At 35.6% G+C, this 13,269-nt stretch overlaps 2 protein-coding genes across 4 annotated transcripts; both read right to left on the reverse strand.

Annotated features, from left to right (window-relative positions):
- Positions 1-2,389: 2,389 nt before the first annotated feature.
- On the reverse strand, positions 2,390-8,019 carry LOC112181796 (CAAX prenyl protease 1 homolog). Its single transcript, XM_024320197.2, has 14 exons — positions 7,865-8,019; positions 7,078-7,225; positions 6,895-6,979; positions 6,705-6,800; positions 5,931-5,996; positions 5,639-5,737; positions 5,319-5,432; positions 5,111-5,221; positions 4,493-4,555; positions 4,294-4,386; positions 3,820-3,933; positions 3,480-3,551; positions 3,338-3,403; positions 2,390-2,919 (listed from the first exon to the last, which is right to left on the reverse strand). Exons 1-14 carry the CDS (start codon positions 7,893-7,895, stop codon positions 2,803-2,805), a joined length of 1,275 nt encoding a protein of 424 aa, XP_024175965.1. The 5' UTR covers positions 7,896-8,019; the 3' UTR covers positions 2,390-2,802.
- A 2,006-nt stretch (positions 8,020-10,025) lies between these two features.
- On the reverse strand, positions 10,026-12,974 carry LOC112177422 (CAAX prenyl protease 1 homolog). Of its 3 annotated transcripts, XM_024315713.2 has the most exons (14): positions 12,856-12,974; positions 12,611-12,758; positions 12,455-12,539; positions 12,268-12,363; positions 12,055-12,120; positions 11,864-11,962; positions 11,638-11,751; positions 11,415-11,525; positions 11,268-11,330; positions 11,059-11,151; positions 10,796-10,909; positions 10,587-10,658; positions 10,439-10,504; positions 10,026-10,290 (listed from the first exon to the last, which is right to left on the reverse strand). In XM_024315713.2, the coding sequence occupies exons 1-14, from the start codon at positions 12,884-12,886 to the stop codon at positions 10,174-10,176; spliced, it is 1,275 nt and encodes a 424-aa protein (XP_024171481.1). In that variant the 5' UTR covers positions 12,887-12,974; the 3' UTR covers positions 10,026-10,173. The 3 variants fall into 3 exon arrangements, with proteins under 3 accessions (XP_024171481.1, XP_024171486.1, XP_040368697.1); XM_024315718.2 differs by lacking the exon at positions 11,864-11,962; XM_040512763.1 differs by lacking the exons at positions 11,864-11,962; positions 12,055-12,120.
- Between the last annotated feature and the right edge of the window lie 295 nt (positions 12,975-13,269).

A 13,269-nucleotide genomic window follows, 5' to 3' on the forward strand; every position in this document is an offset into this window, starting at 1 on the left:
TGATCCATATTAACGTAGAGATGGAAAAGAAAACAATCTCAGAAGGTGTTTGCCGATCGTCAATTGCCAATAATTAATTTCTTATTTTCCTGATCTTGCAAGGAGAAAGATAAAGAGAAATGTTAAAAGTTGAAGGTTTTGGGCCAGTGGATACTCAAGATATAGCTAAACCGCAACTTTGACATTCCTAGACTCGCCTCCTTTGTCACCAAACCACAAAAGAACGGGAGAATGGAGGTATGAAACCCTAGAGAAACCTAAGGAAGGAACCGGTCTCAACAAATTTTAAAATAATAAAATCCTCCAAAATTCCAATAGACAAAGAGAGTGGGGAAAAATAAGACCCTATTTAGAAGTGCAATTATTAGCTACACCGTTATTATGAAGGAATCATTTCACTCCCAGGTCTCAATCAAACAAAGAATTTGCATTTTGAAATTGGCTCATGCTCAAGTAATATTATTCAATTGAGTAGAGTTCACCTAAACAAGTGTGTGAACTCATCATTGACCAGAAACCTTACAGTTAAATTTGTGGCGTTCAATTTAATCAACCATGATGGGACCCTTATCTCTAGGCTTGAGAATATCTAGGCCTAAACTCACTATCATAGAGATGGAAAAAAACAATATCAGAAAATGTCTGATGATCACTAGTTATCAACAATTAATATGTTATTTTCCCGATCTTACAAGGAGAAAGAAAAAGAGGAACAAATGAGGTTGATGATTTTGGCGTGTGGGAACTCGATGGATACCTAATCCGCAACTTTGACATCCCTAGACTAGCCTCCTTTTGTCACCAAACCGCAAAAGGAGAGAACGAAGGTATAAAACCCTAGAGAAACTAGGGAAGGAACCAATCTCAACAAATTTCTAAAGAAAAATATCCTCCGAAATTTCCAATAAAAGGAATAAACAAATCGAGAAACAATAGACATAAAGAGAATGGGGGAAAATAGAACACTGATTAGAAGTGTGATTATTAGATAAACCGTTCAAGGAATCATTTCACTCCCAAGTCTCAATCAAACCGAGAATTTCCATTCCGTGAACACTCTATTATGTGCAAGAAGTCCATATGAAAGCACTATCTTACCTAATTTTTTTGTTTGAAGGGCAGGGAGAAAGATGATTGAAGACAATTGGGGGCCTACTAATCCACTTTTAAACAAGGTTAAGGTAACCAAAAGGTGACCGTTGGATATTTTGATTAAGCCACAAATTGATGTTTCCTTTCTTAACAAGGTTGTCTCAGCACTTATGTGTTGGGAGGAAATTTCCAGTGGAAAATCTTATCTGCAGCTTTAATAACCATGGTGTGAATTACGATGGAGTAAACCAAAAACATTTTGATAAAATCCAATAAGTCACCGTACGATACTACATTTCAAAGTTATTGATTCAAAGTCTTTCGGAGAATTCGATCACGATCAAATTAGGTTAGAGATTCGATCACCTTCAAATTTAACCAAAAACAGAAGATTATAGATCCAGAAAATGCTTGATTGCTATTTTGTCACTGCAAAATCAAAATGGAAGGGCATGTTTGCTTGCAAGTGGTGTTATGGACTTGTGGGAATCTTATTAACATTTTCTAATGTATCCAGACAAAGTGAAGAAAAAGCTAGAACACCACTAAATAGTGGAAAGCCCTCAAGGAATTGTGTGGACAGCATATAAATGACCCATGATGGAACTGAAAATGATTTCTTCTTTGCGCATTTTGCTAAGAGAAATTCTTATATAGGGGCTGCTGCACCACGTGGCGGTGCGGCCTTCCAATCAGAATAAAGAAATTTTTCCCTCTTTTCTGAAACTGTCCTTAGTTTTAATGTGAAATACCCAAAATACCCCCTATTTGGACACTGATTGGGCCACTGCACTGCCAAGTGGTGCGGGTGCCGTACGGAAGTCTCTCTCGCTTTTGCTCAAGTGTTGTCAGTTGTGACAGTTTGGGGTTCCCTCACATTTGGCTAATCAAGCTGCATAATTGGACATGATAAAAATAAAGCATCCTCTTTTTTGGTCTTAGTGGTGATTCTGAGGAGTATGATTTAGGATTTGGGTTAATAATTACAGAGCAAATGCTTAATCTGCAAGTAATCAAGTAATATTCATGATTAACCCAAATCCTAAATCATTCCATATAAAAAAGAGGATATTTTGGGATGCATGTGAAATAAATAATAGACCAACAGGCCATTCAGACGCATAATAATTTGCTTTGTCTCAGCCTCGTGATTAAGGGAAGGGCTTATGCGGTAAAAGGCAGTCCATCAGCTAATTAATTTCGGCACTTGAGCTAGTTGTACATAGAATACAATAGGCACTAGGGGCAAGAATTCAACAATGCCTGCAGAAAATTCTAACATATGATTAACAAAAGATTCGCAGATACTGTGGTTAGATTAAGCATGTGATTAACAGATGCTGTCGTACTAATTCAAGGAAAAGAAAGATGATACAGGGCCGAAAGAGAACTGCCATGAAAGCTGTTCCGAACTTCTGACTAGCTGTTAGCTCATCGAAACATTATACACAATTACACATAACAGAAACTAATTGTTTTTTGATCTGCTTACTTCTATTCATTTCTCCCCTGAATTCCCTCACTGATTCACTGTAGCCCCTTCATATCCTATTAATAAAAGTAGTACTACTTTTCAAATATGGATATGAATCCTCATTGAATTTAAAAATAAAGGTAACAAAACAGCCGTTGACAATAATGAGCGCTATGCCCTATGTCAATTGAGATTGATGAACGGTATTTGTGATGATCACCCATGGGATTACCATATCAGTCTGTTTTCTTGGCCTCTTCATCAATTGCAGCTAACCTTTCAACAAGCGGGGGGTGAGAATAGTGATACGCCGAGTACCAAGGATCAGTGTTCATAGCAGACAAATTCTCTTCCTAGAAAATCATTAAACCCCATTTAGTAATGCAAACGGTATTAGCAACAAGGTAAAGAGTACAAATACATCAATCAATTCAGATAGCACATAAATGCCTATACATCCCACCTGTTTGGTGTTGGCTAGAGTAATATATTAATTGAATCATGAATGAATCTAGGCACCCTAATAATGTGGCACATTCATCTGTCTAATGTTATAATAACAGAATTTTAAATGAATCTGAGCAGCCAGATTTATTTGTGGGACAGTTCATCTATCTATGCGATCAGGATAATCAATCACAAGGAGTCAAAATTTAATGAGCAAAAAAAAAAATCAACAACGGTCCCGAATTAGTTGCATTCAAGTTTTCTAGCTTGAAAATAGAGCAAATCAATTCATCTCCAAACAAGGGACAAAATTAGATAAATTACCTGCAGCCGAACAAGACCAGCTCGAAGTGAAGCGGCATAACCAAGCTCCGTAGCAAAAGCATCAGCCTACAAAAATACAAATCTGATGAGAAAAAATAAAGCAGTGTACGAGCAAGGATCAACTGATGAAGTATCGATTCACCTGAAATTCAAAAGCTCGGCTCACAAGGTTAAGAGCAAAGCTAACCAGGTGCTGGACAGGTATTATGGTGTGCTGCAAACAACAAAGTGAGGACAAAATACATTATACAGCTGGGAACTTGGGTTGTTTTATTATAACAAAGTTTTGATTAATCATTGAATCCAGGATAGCCCACATATAGGAGTTCATGAGTCATCCAAGAAGCCTGATCTTCTGTTGCAAATGGTTCACACAAGCCTAACAAATGGACTATACACATGACATGTGGTCTGTATATGTTTTATAATATCTATGATAGAAGAACAGAAGGGAAGTGGCAATAGCAAAAAAAATTTGGTACCTGAAATATGATGAGTCCAATGATGACTGGCTGGGTGTCAAACCCAAAACTTTGAAACAGACTGTTCGAATTTCTTACTAGAGTATATCCCCCAAACTGTAGAAGTGTAAGGATCTGTGCCAAGTATAAAAAATCATAAGCAACAAGAAAAATCATATAAAGAACTCACTCGGAGTCAAAACATCAGAAGAATTAAATTAAAATAAAATAATAATCTTTTAAGACCAAATTATAGGTAGACAAGACATGAACAATCATCTCTATGATGCCCTATGTTAGGGCAATAGGGTCTATGCTAATAAGCCTCAAGGCCTGTCCAAGGTCATTGATCAGACTTCAGCCACTTGCCTTGGGCCTAACCGAGTATAATTATTTACAACTCAGGTAAGGTCAACCTAGCTATAGGAGTTCAGCATTCTAGATGATAAAACAGATTAAAAGGTGATGCAGTTTGCAAGAAAATTAAAAGCATACCTGCACCGCAATAAATGAATACATTGTGTGATTAAGCTTCCAATGGCCTAGCTCATGAGCAATAACAGCTACAATTTCCTCATTATTTTTGCACTGCAAAACATAAATTTTTGAACAAGAGAGTATGCAACCATAAACTAACCAACAGGATACAAAATTGATGAAAGAAGAACTATTTCAAAAAGTTGCTGCTCCTGACCTGCTGAATCAATGTATCATAGAGGACAATTCTCTTGTTCTTAAAAAATCCATACATATAGGCCTGTATCAAGATAGGTAAAATGACTAAGTTCACAAACATTAACATAATTCAGAAAAAAATAGTCAACGAGAGGAAAGAAAAAAAGGAAAATTGTATTCCCCGTCCCTATGAGGGCAGTATTAGCTACGTAATGATATAAGACAAGAACACTATTTTAACAATTAAAGCATATAAATGAACACCCCCAAAGCATGTTCCCAAAACCCCTGATTGCAGTTTTATTAAAGCAAAGAAGATAAACAATGGTAAGAAGTAGGCCTTCTACTACTAATCAACCAAAATGCAAATGAGATAAGTTTACACTTCAGATGAGAAGTGCAGAACCTTTCTATCTTACTAACCCCCCTGATTGCAGCTTCATTGATGTAGAGAAGGTTAACTATGGTAATAACTAAGAGAAGGGTTTTCCCTACTCACTAAATAACAAAAATGCAAATGAACATCTAGAATACAAAAAATCACAAGTTTTACAATTAAGTTTCTGAAGTGAATGGGACATGTTTTCCCCCTTAGATTAATCACAGAAAACAGTTAAAACAAGGGTTGTGTCCTCACATTGCTATGGCTTGACCTTGTAGATCCATCAACAACAAACAACTTCTTCAATGGAAACTTGAGGGAAGAAGCGAGCTTCTCAATTTTCTCCCTGAGCAGACCCTCTGGAAGCTATTGTTACACATAACATGGAAAGTAAGACCACGAAACTGAATCAATGACAGGATAAATGGATTCTAGTTTGGTGAAAATTATATTGAACACTCACAGGGGTAAACTTGTTAAAGAGTGGAGCTATTAGAATAGGGTAGATCGTCATCATAACAAGAGAGAGCACAAACATGAATCCCCAAAGATAAATGGCCAAGTAAGCACCTCCTTTCTGTAACCACAGAGTTGAACATGAACAACCACCAACCATGAGAGATGTTTTGTACGATATCATAGAACTAGAGTGCAGATAAAATGAAGTTGTAATATTTACCCAAAACAAAATGTCTAACATGGGGATTCAAGAAACAATCATCAATTAAGTCAATGGACATAACTAAACACTGCATCTAAAAAGGTTTCAGCTCAAATTCTTACCTGCACAATCACAATAATTGCAGACACAATAGGTGGACCAAGAATAGCCATAAGGCAAATTCCTTTCAACATGTCTCTGAAGAATAACCATATAGTTTGCTGCGAAAGGGATGCAAATGTTAGAATGAGCATTAATAATTAATAATTAATAATAATAATAATAATAATACAGTAATAGTGATAATAACAATAATATACCAAAAGATAATATTAAGATTATCTAATGACTTAATGAATTATAAAGAAACTGATAAGACATGGAACTGAGAAAGGTCTGATTCCGAATACAAACCTTATTGAAACCATGACGTGCCTCAACCACAAATGTGGAGTAGAGAGAAAATGGCAAATCAGTGATCTGGTAAAAGAAAAAAGCAGCTTTTGTAAGCCAGTACAGAAATAGATCTACAAAATCAATGCATGACAATACCCATCCGATTTCTCATAAACACTTAGAACTTTCAAAACCAATGCCACCAGAAGTTGTTCATCATTTCAGACATTATGATAAAGGCCAGCATGATGATTAGTTTCTTATGGAAAAATGTTACCAACCTTGTGTGTGGAATAAAAAATTATATGCGCTACAATGATTAAAGGAACCATTTTGCTACTGGTAGCTACTAGCCCATTAGCTCAGATAAGGTCCAACACTTGCACAGAGGCATTAAGGGAAAACCTTTGCACAACAAAATACAGCTTCTGCACACCGGGGGGGGGGAGCTCAAATTTATATATAAGATACATCAGACCCTCCTAAAACCCAAAAATAGAGGGAAGGGAAAGCCTTATACACTGGGCTCCCCCCAAACCTTTTATTTATACTGTAGATCTTTTTTTTTTTTAGAAGAAGTAGATCTATTTACTAGAGATCAGAATGAATCATCGACATTCCACACTCCACTAAAACTTAAATACCATGAGACAAGAGTGTGAAGATATTTATAAATCAGGAGATCTATTTAAGATTCAATTAAGTTATAACACACTTAAGGAAATTTCACCATCCACAATAAAGCTGGAAAAAAAAAAACTTGCATATGCAGTGAGGAAATCAGGTGTGCACCTGTGACCACATCGTTACACCAGCTAAAAATGCAAGTGTATGCAGTATTTCATTTTCGGCATTTAGGCCAGCTAGAACCACAAAGTCTCCTGATTTCTGCATTGTCGAAACAAAAGAAAATATAAATATATCAAACAGTTCGCAGGGGAAGTTTGCAAAAAGGAAAAAAAAAAAACTCCCAATTACTAACCTTCCAAAACCAAGGCAAAACCCGAAAGAACAAAATTGCTGAATCCATCAGTATTGTCACAAACTCATGAACAAAATGGAAATGACTGCAAGTGAACAAGATACATCAGGTAAGCAAACCCGCGCATGTGTTCAAACTTCAAAATTAAGAGTATCAATGATGAGAAGTGTGACTAAGATATACCTCTTTTCAAGACTGTAGGCTCGTGACTTCTCAAACTTCTCTTGGCTGATTACTCCTTCCAAAGTTTTGGGAAGGGTTGGAAGCTTGAGAGCAGAATGTTGCCGTGTATCCAGATAAGTCTCAAAGATGTACATTAATATCATGAAACCTGTAAACAATCACAAAGCAATTACAACTTACGGAACAGCAAGAAAAACTGAAGATAAATTCAATAAGAGCCAAAGGAGCAGAAGGTCATTTCGACAGAAAATGACTAGAAAACAATGAAATCAAAACCAGAAAGTTAATAGAACATATATCAATAACATAATAATCACATATCAAATCCAAGAACATGTTATTCAATTCTTAAGTAGCCAAAAGCTCAATTCCATCAAGCCCAATTGTTCATACTATTTGAAGCTGTGACGTCACAATTCGATTAAACCCAAATGTTCAAAGTCCAAACTTTGACCCAGCTCCCATTATTCTAATTCCTTTTCTTTGTTAGATCACTCTAATCTCTCTTTGAAAACATAAAGCTCTAAACCTCAAGAATCGCAGTTAAAGACACGAACTTTAATCCGGAAAAACCCTAGCACATCTTCAAAATCAAGATTTGGGTAACAAGTCAAGATTTTTAAGCACAACCCACAATACCCTAATGCTCAGATGAACAAGAAAAACCCAAGAAAAGCTGTAATCTAATGCAAGATAGACGAAAAAAGATGACGACTTTGAATCAGAAACAAGAAGTTGGGAAAGTTAATCGGAAAATTGAAAGAGGTTAGGGCATTTGGAAGAGTACCAATCACAGCTTCGAGGAAGGGGAACTCCATGGCTGAGTGAGGAGGAGGTGCAGAGAGGAAGAGAGGTTTTGGCAAAAGCAAATTGTTTTTGCCAGGGCTATATATCGTGACGGGTCTCTCTTACTCCACCCGACTCCATTTTATGACCCGATTGAAGAAGAACCCTTTAAAAACCCACTTTTGTTTAATCTCTTTTTTTCCTTTTCTTTTTTATGGGAAAACGACACTATATTAACTAATTAATTAATTAATTAATAATTAATTACACACGATGTTATATTATTTTGGAGGAATGACAAAAATGAGACATAAATGATCACATGTGTTGAGTTGTTAAGAGCCTCTAGGTATGAAACCCCTACACCTGAATTCGAATCTCACCTATGTTGATTGAAGTTTAAATCTCAATCTATTCTTAGTAGTCAGGAGGGAGGAAAAGTTTTGACATGATCCTCAAGCAATGATAAAGGATCAGTCTCTGAGCCTCAGAAATCTTTCAGGAAACTATGTGATCTCAATAAAAAATAAAAAAGAGACATTGTCTGTATGGTCTATACCTATCTATGTGTTATTACTTATTAGTCAAAATTTTTTTTTGACAAAACTGACTGTCAAAGATTAAAAAACTTTGAGAATTAATTACATTGTAAGGGCAATTATGATGATTACAAAATAATTTTTTTTTTAAAGAAAAATAAACAAAAAAGAATCTCACAACTCATTTTTCACTCCTATTATCTTCTCTTTGCAATAAGCGTATTCTTCCATTATATTTTATTTTTTAGTTTCTAAGAAAAATTACACATGCTATATATATAATTTAAGTAATTTTCGCTATTCTCGCTCAATTAATATCAAAAGGATAGGTCCTGATATGGACCATTGCAAAAAAACCTTTAGCTTAACACCTAAATGTTTCACCTGTAAAAATAAATGCTATTAGCATGGAAGATGGGCTATTTCCCACTGGACTAATGTCATGGTAGACATAAGAAACTACACCCAAGAGCCCTGGAATAGTGGAATTTTAGATATAAGATGCTAACCCAAATCGGATCAATTAAAATTCGTTACACTAATAATTTTCTTATCTAAAAATATATTTTCCAATATCTTGGAAAGAATTTGATATTTATAGTAGAACTGAAGTAAGTTTATTTAGTTTTGTAACTAATCAGATGCAATCATGGGGCGGTACGCTTATAGTTATTGCCAATTAGAAATGCACCAAATTCACATTTATTTGTTGTCATTGATTTCTGTACTTGCAAGTACTGCATGACTACTCCTTCAACAGTTTCCAAATTTGGAGTAAACTCCAGGCTTAAGAATTTGCTCCAGTAAAAACCATTTTGGGAAATTCGAATGCTACATGCATGCCTGGAAAGTTTCATAAAGAGGCAAGTGAATTGAATTAGTAAAAGTCGCCTTATTGTTTCTGGACAGTGCATCAAAGTAAGTAGTACTGACTGTATCTACTTGCTGCAACAAAATCCAAGAGAGGTGAAAAAGTAATAGTAAACAATTGGTTCAGAGTTCAGATTTGCTCCATGGACTTTGTTTCCTTTTTCAGCTATCAGCTTCCTGAATTTTACAAGCATTTACCTTGAAGAAAACCCATGCATGATCCAAATGGGTAGCTACCTCATTTTGAATGCTTCAAATTTTCGATGGAGAATTATACTACCAATTGGGACCCCAATATTTCATTGTCAAAACTATCCCATACAAGTTACATCATTTACATCTGGCTTATTCCCATTTCGATCAGAGGCATAGGGTAATTTTGGGAAGAGAAGTAAATATTGATAGGGATGGGTAAACATCACTTTGCCTTGACTTAAATCATTAGTTTAACGTGAACTTATAAGTTTAAGATTTCATTGACTTGAGGTCCAAGATTTTAGCAAGTGATCCTAAGTTAACCTCCCAATATATCCCTAATACGTTTTGAAAGATTTTGGAACATTCATTTCAGCAACGACCCCTGCAATTGAACACTTTCAATATTTGTGCACTATACTCAATGCCATAATTACATGGTTAGAACAAAACAAGTCTTTTAGCCATGAATTTGACCAGGGACCAAAAATCATTTTAATCAAAGGAACTGTATTGATTTACTATATATCCATACTGTCCTAATAAATATAGCAGTACTTGAACTAGGAATATATCAATCCTCACTGAACTTAAATGAATAGAAGAAAACAGAACAGTGTTATTGATGATCATGAGCACGATGCTTTCTGTTAATTAAGATTGATGAATCGCATTCGTGCTGCTGATCATCCATAAGCTTCACATATCAGTCTGCTTTCTTGTCTGTTTCACCAATTGCAGCCAACCTTTCGACTAGAGGGGGATGAGAATAGTGATATGCCGAGTACCAGGGATCAGTATTCATAGCTGACAAATTCTCTTCCTGGAAAATATATACCATATTTCCGTTTAGTAATAATGTAATCTGTCTTAGCAAGAAGATAAGAGTAGTGCAAATAGAATGAAATGATGCAGAACTTAACAAAAGCTATGTATCCTTCCAACATGGATTAATGAATCAGATAAGCTACCTGTAGTCTAACAAGACTAGCTCGAAGCGAAGAGGCATAACCAAGTTTCTTAGCAAAAGCATCAGCCTACAAAGAACCAGATATGATAAAAACAAACAAATCTGGTGAAGGAAAAGAAATCAAAAGCCAACTGTGAAGTATGGTTCACCTGAAATTCAAAAGCTCGGCTCACAAGGTTGCGAGCAAAGTGTACTAGGTGCTGGATAGGTGTTATGGTATGCTGCCAACAGAAAGTGTAGTCATATTAATAATGTCAAATTAATATTATGCATATTCAAAACCAACAGATTACAGTGAAATAAGCAAAATAGAACAGTTGCATGCATAATTAGCAAAAGGGCTATATATTGATGGTACCTGAAATATGATGAGACCAATGATTACTGGTTGAGTATCAAACCCAAAACTTAGAAACAGACTGCTGGAGTTTCTCAGGAGAGCATATCCCCCGAAGTGTAAAAGCATACGGATCTGCAACAAAGAAGGAAAATCACACAGCAATACTACAGAGCTTACTATTTTTTTTGGTCTGAAACTAAAGAGCTTACTCAGAGTCAACCAGAAACGTCACTAGTTTCTAAAATGACATTCATTAGCAAGAAAAATTATAGCATAAATACCTGCGTAGAAATAAATAAGTACACACTGTGATTAAGCTTCCAATGGCCTAGCTCATGAGCTAGAACAGCTACAATTTCCTCATCATTTGTACACTGCAAATACTCAATTACACACATTAATACCTTTTTTCCACAACGATATTTATTTGCAGCAACAAACTAACCGAGATAATGCAAGTTCTGATAAATTTTTGGTATGAAATTAATACCTGCTGGATCAGTGTATCATAAAGGACAATCCTCTTGTTCTTAAAAAATCCATACATATAGGCCTGTACCATGATATAAAGGTAAGATGAGAAAGTCCACAAATATACCAAAATTCAGAACAATGTAAACATAGTGAAAGTCCTCACATTGCTGTGACTTGACCTTATAGATCCATCAACAACAAACAACTTCTTCAATGGAAACTCGAGGGAAGAAGCGAGCTTCTCAATTTTCTCCCTCAGCTGACCCTCAGGAAGCTATATTCACACATAACAAGGAAAGTAAGACAACAACACCAAACTTAATTAATGAAAGCAGGGTGAATGAATCGATTTCAGTTAGAGTTCAATAAATATTTTGAACACTTACAGGGGTGAACTTGTTAAAAAGTGGGGCTATTAGAATAGGGTAGATCGTCATCATCACAAGAGAGAGGACAAGCATGAACGCCCAAAGATAAATGACCAAGTAAGCACCTCCTTTCTGTAATTACACAGTTGAACATGAAAAGAAACTAACTATATCATTCTGAGGATTGAAGAAATTTAAGTATGGTTTGCCGAGAATTCAAAAGCTAATACATGATCTTACTTACCTCTACAATTACAATGATTGCAGACACAATAGGTGGGGCAATAATAACAGAAAGACAAATTTCTTTTAACATGTCTTTCAAGAACAACCATATTGTTTGCTGTGAGACCAATTTAAGGTAGATGTTAAATAAAAGAGAGATAACATAAAAGATGGGATGGAACATGATAAGGTCTGAGTAGGAATGCATACGTTATTGAAACCATGACGAGCCTCGATGACAAATGTGGAGTATAGAGAGAATGGTAAGTCTGTGATCTGGTCCAAAGATGCAAATTTTCATTACCTTTGCAAGCCGATATAGATATATGTATGATCTATCAACGCAATAAGTGCAATGAAAATTCCAAAGGGATGCTTATAGATTCTCAGAACGTACTAATCTATTAGCACTCATGTGTGTACCTGTTCCCAAATCATCATACCAGCTAAAAACGCAAGGGTATGTAGTATTTCATTTTGGGCATTGAGGCCAGCTAAGACTACAAAGTCTCCTGATTTCTGCAATTCAAAACTTAATTATTAAACAGTGACAGTGCATCATCAAGGAGATTTCCAGTTTTCTACAGATAAAATCCCTGCTATTACTAACCTTCCAAAACCAAGGCAAAATCCGATAGAACAAAATTCCTGAGTCCATAAGTAAGGTCACAAAATCATGAACAAAATGGAAGTTGCTGAAAGTGAAGAAAGATACATCAGTTAAGATTACCAAGGTGAACTGTTGGTCAATAAGAATCACATATACCTTCTTTCAAGACAGTAGGCTCTCGACTTCTCAAACTTTTCTTGGCTGATTACTCCTTCCAAAGTTTTAGGAAGTGTTGGAAGTTTCAGAGCAGCATGTTGGCGGAAATCCAAATAAGTTTCAAAGTTGTACATCAATATCATAAAACCTGTAAAACAATAATGATAAATTAAAGGTAGGTACAAGCTATGGAACAGAGAACCACAGAAGTTAAAGTGAGGGGAGAGATAGAAATAGATTAGTACCGATAACAGCTTCCAAGAATGGGAACGCCATGGCTTAATATGAAGGTGCAGACAGGAAGGACATAGCATCTTCGATACCAATTTATAGCTGTACACAAGGAGTAGACATGAGATGACAGACCCAAAAAAAAAAACTGATTACTGTGGACTTGACCAAATAACTTATATTTAGGGGCAGACTTGACTAACCAAAAAGAAAATATCTAGAATCTAGAAACACCATTATTTTTTATAAATTCCAAAGTAATTCTAGCACAGCTTTGTGTTTCTTTATATAATACACCTCTACTTTCAGAAAAGTTCGTACGAACTTTTAAACTACTCCCATAAGAATAAAACTACTAACTAGACCCACTTTTTCTCTAAATATTCCTTCCAAGTTGCATGGTTCATATCTATCTTATTCCCATTTAG

The sequence above is a fragment of the Rosa chinensis genome, chromosome 1 (genome assembly GCF_002994745.2).
Source record: "Rosa chinensis cultivar Old Blush chromosome 1, RchiOBHm-V2, whole genome shotgun sequence".
Classification (NCBI taxonomy): domain Eukaryota; kingdom Viridiplantae; phylum Streptophyta; class Magnoliopsida; order Rosales; family Rosaceae; genus Rosa; species Rosa chinensis.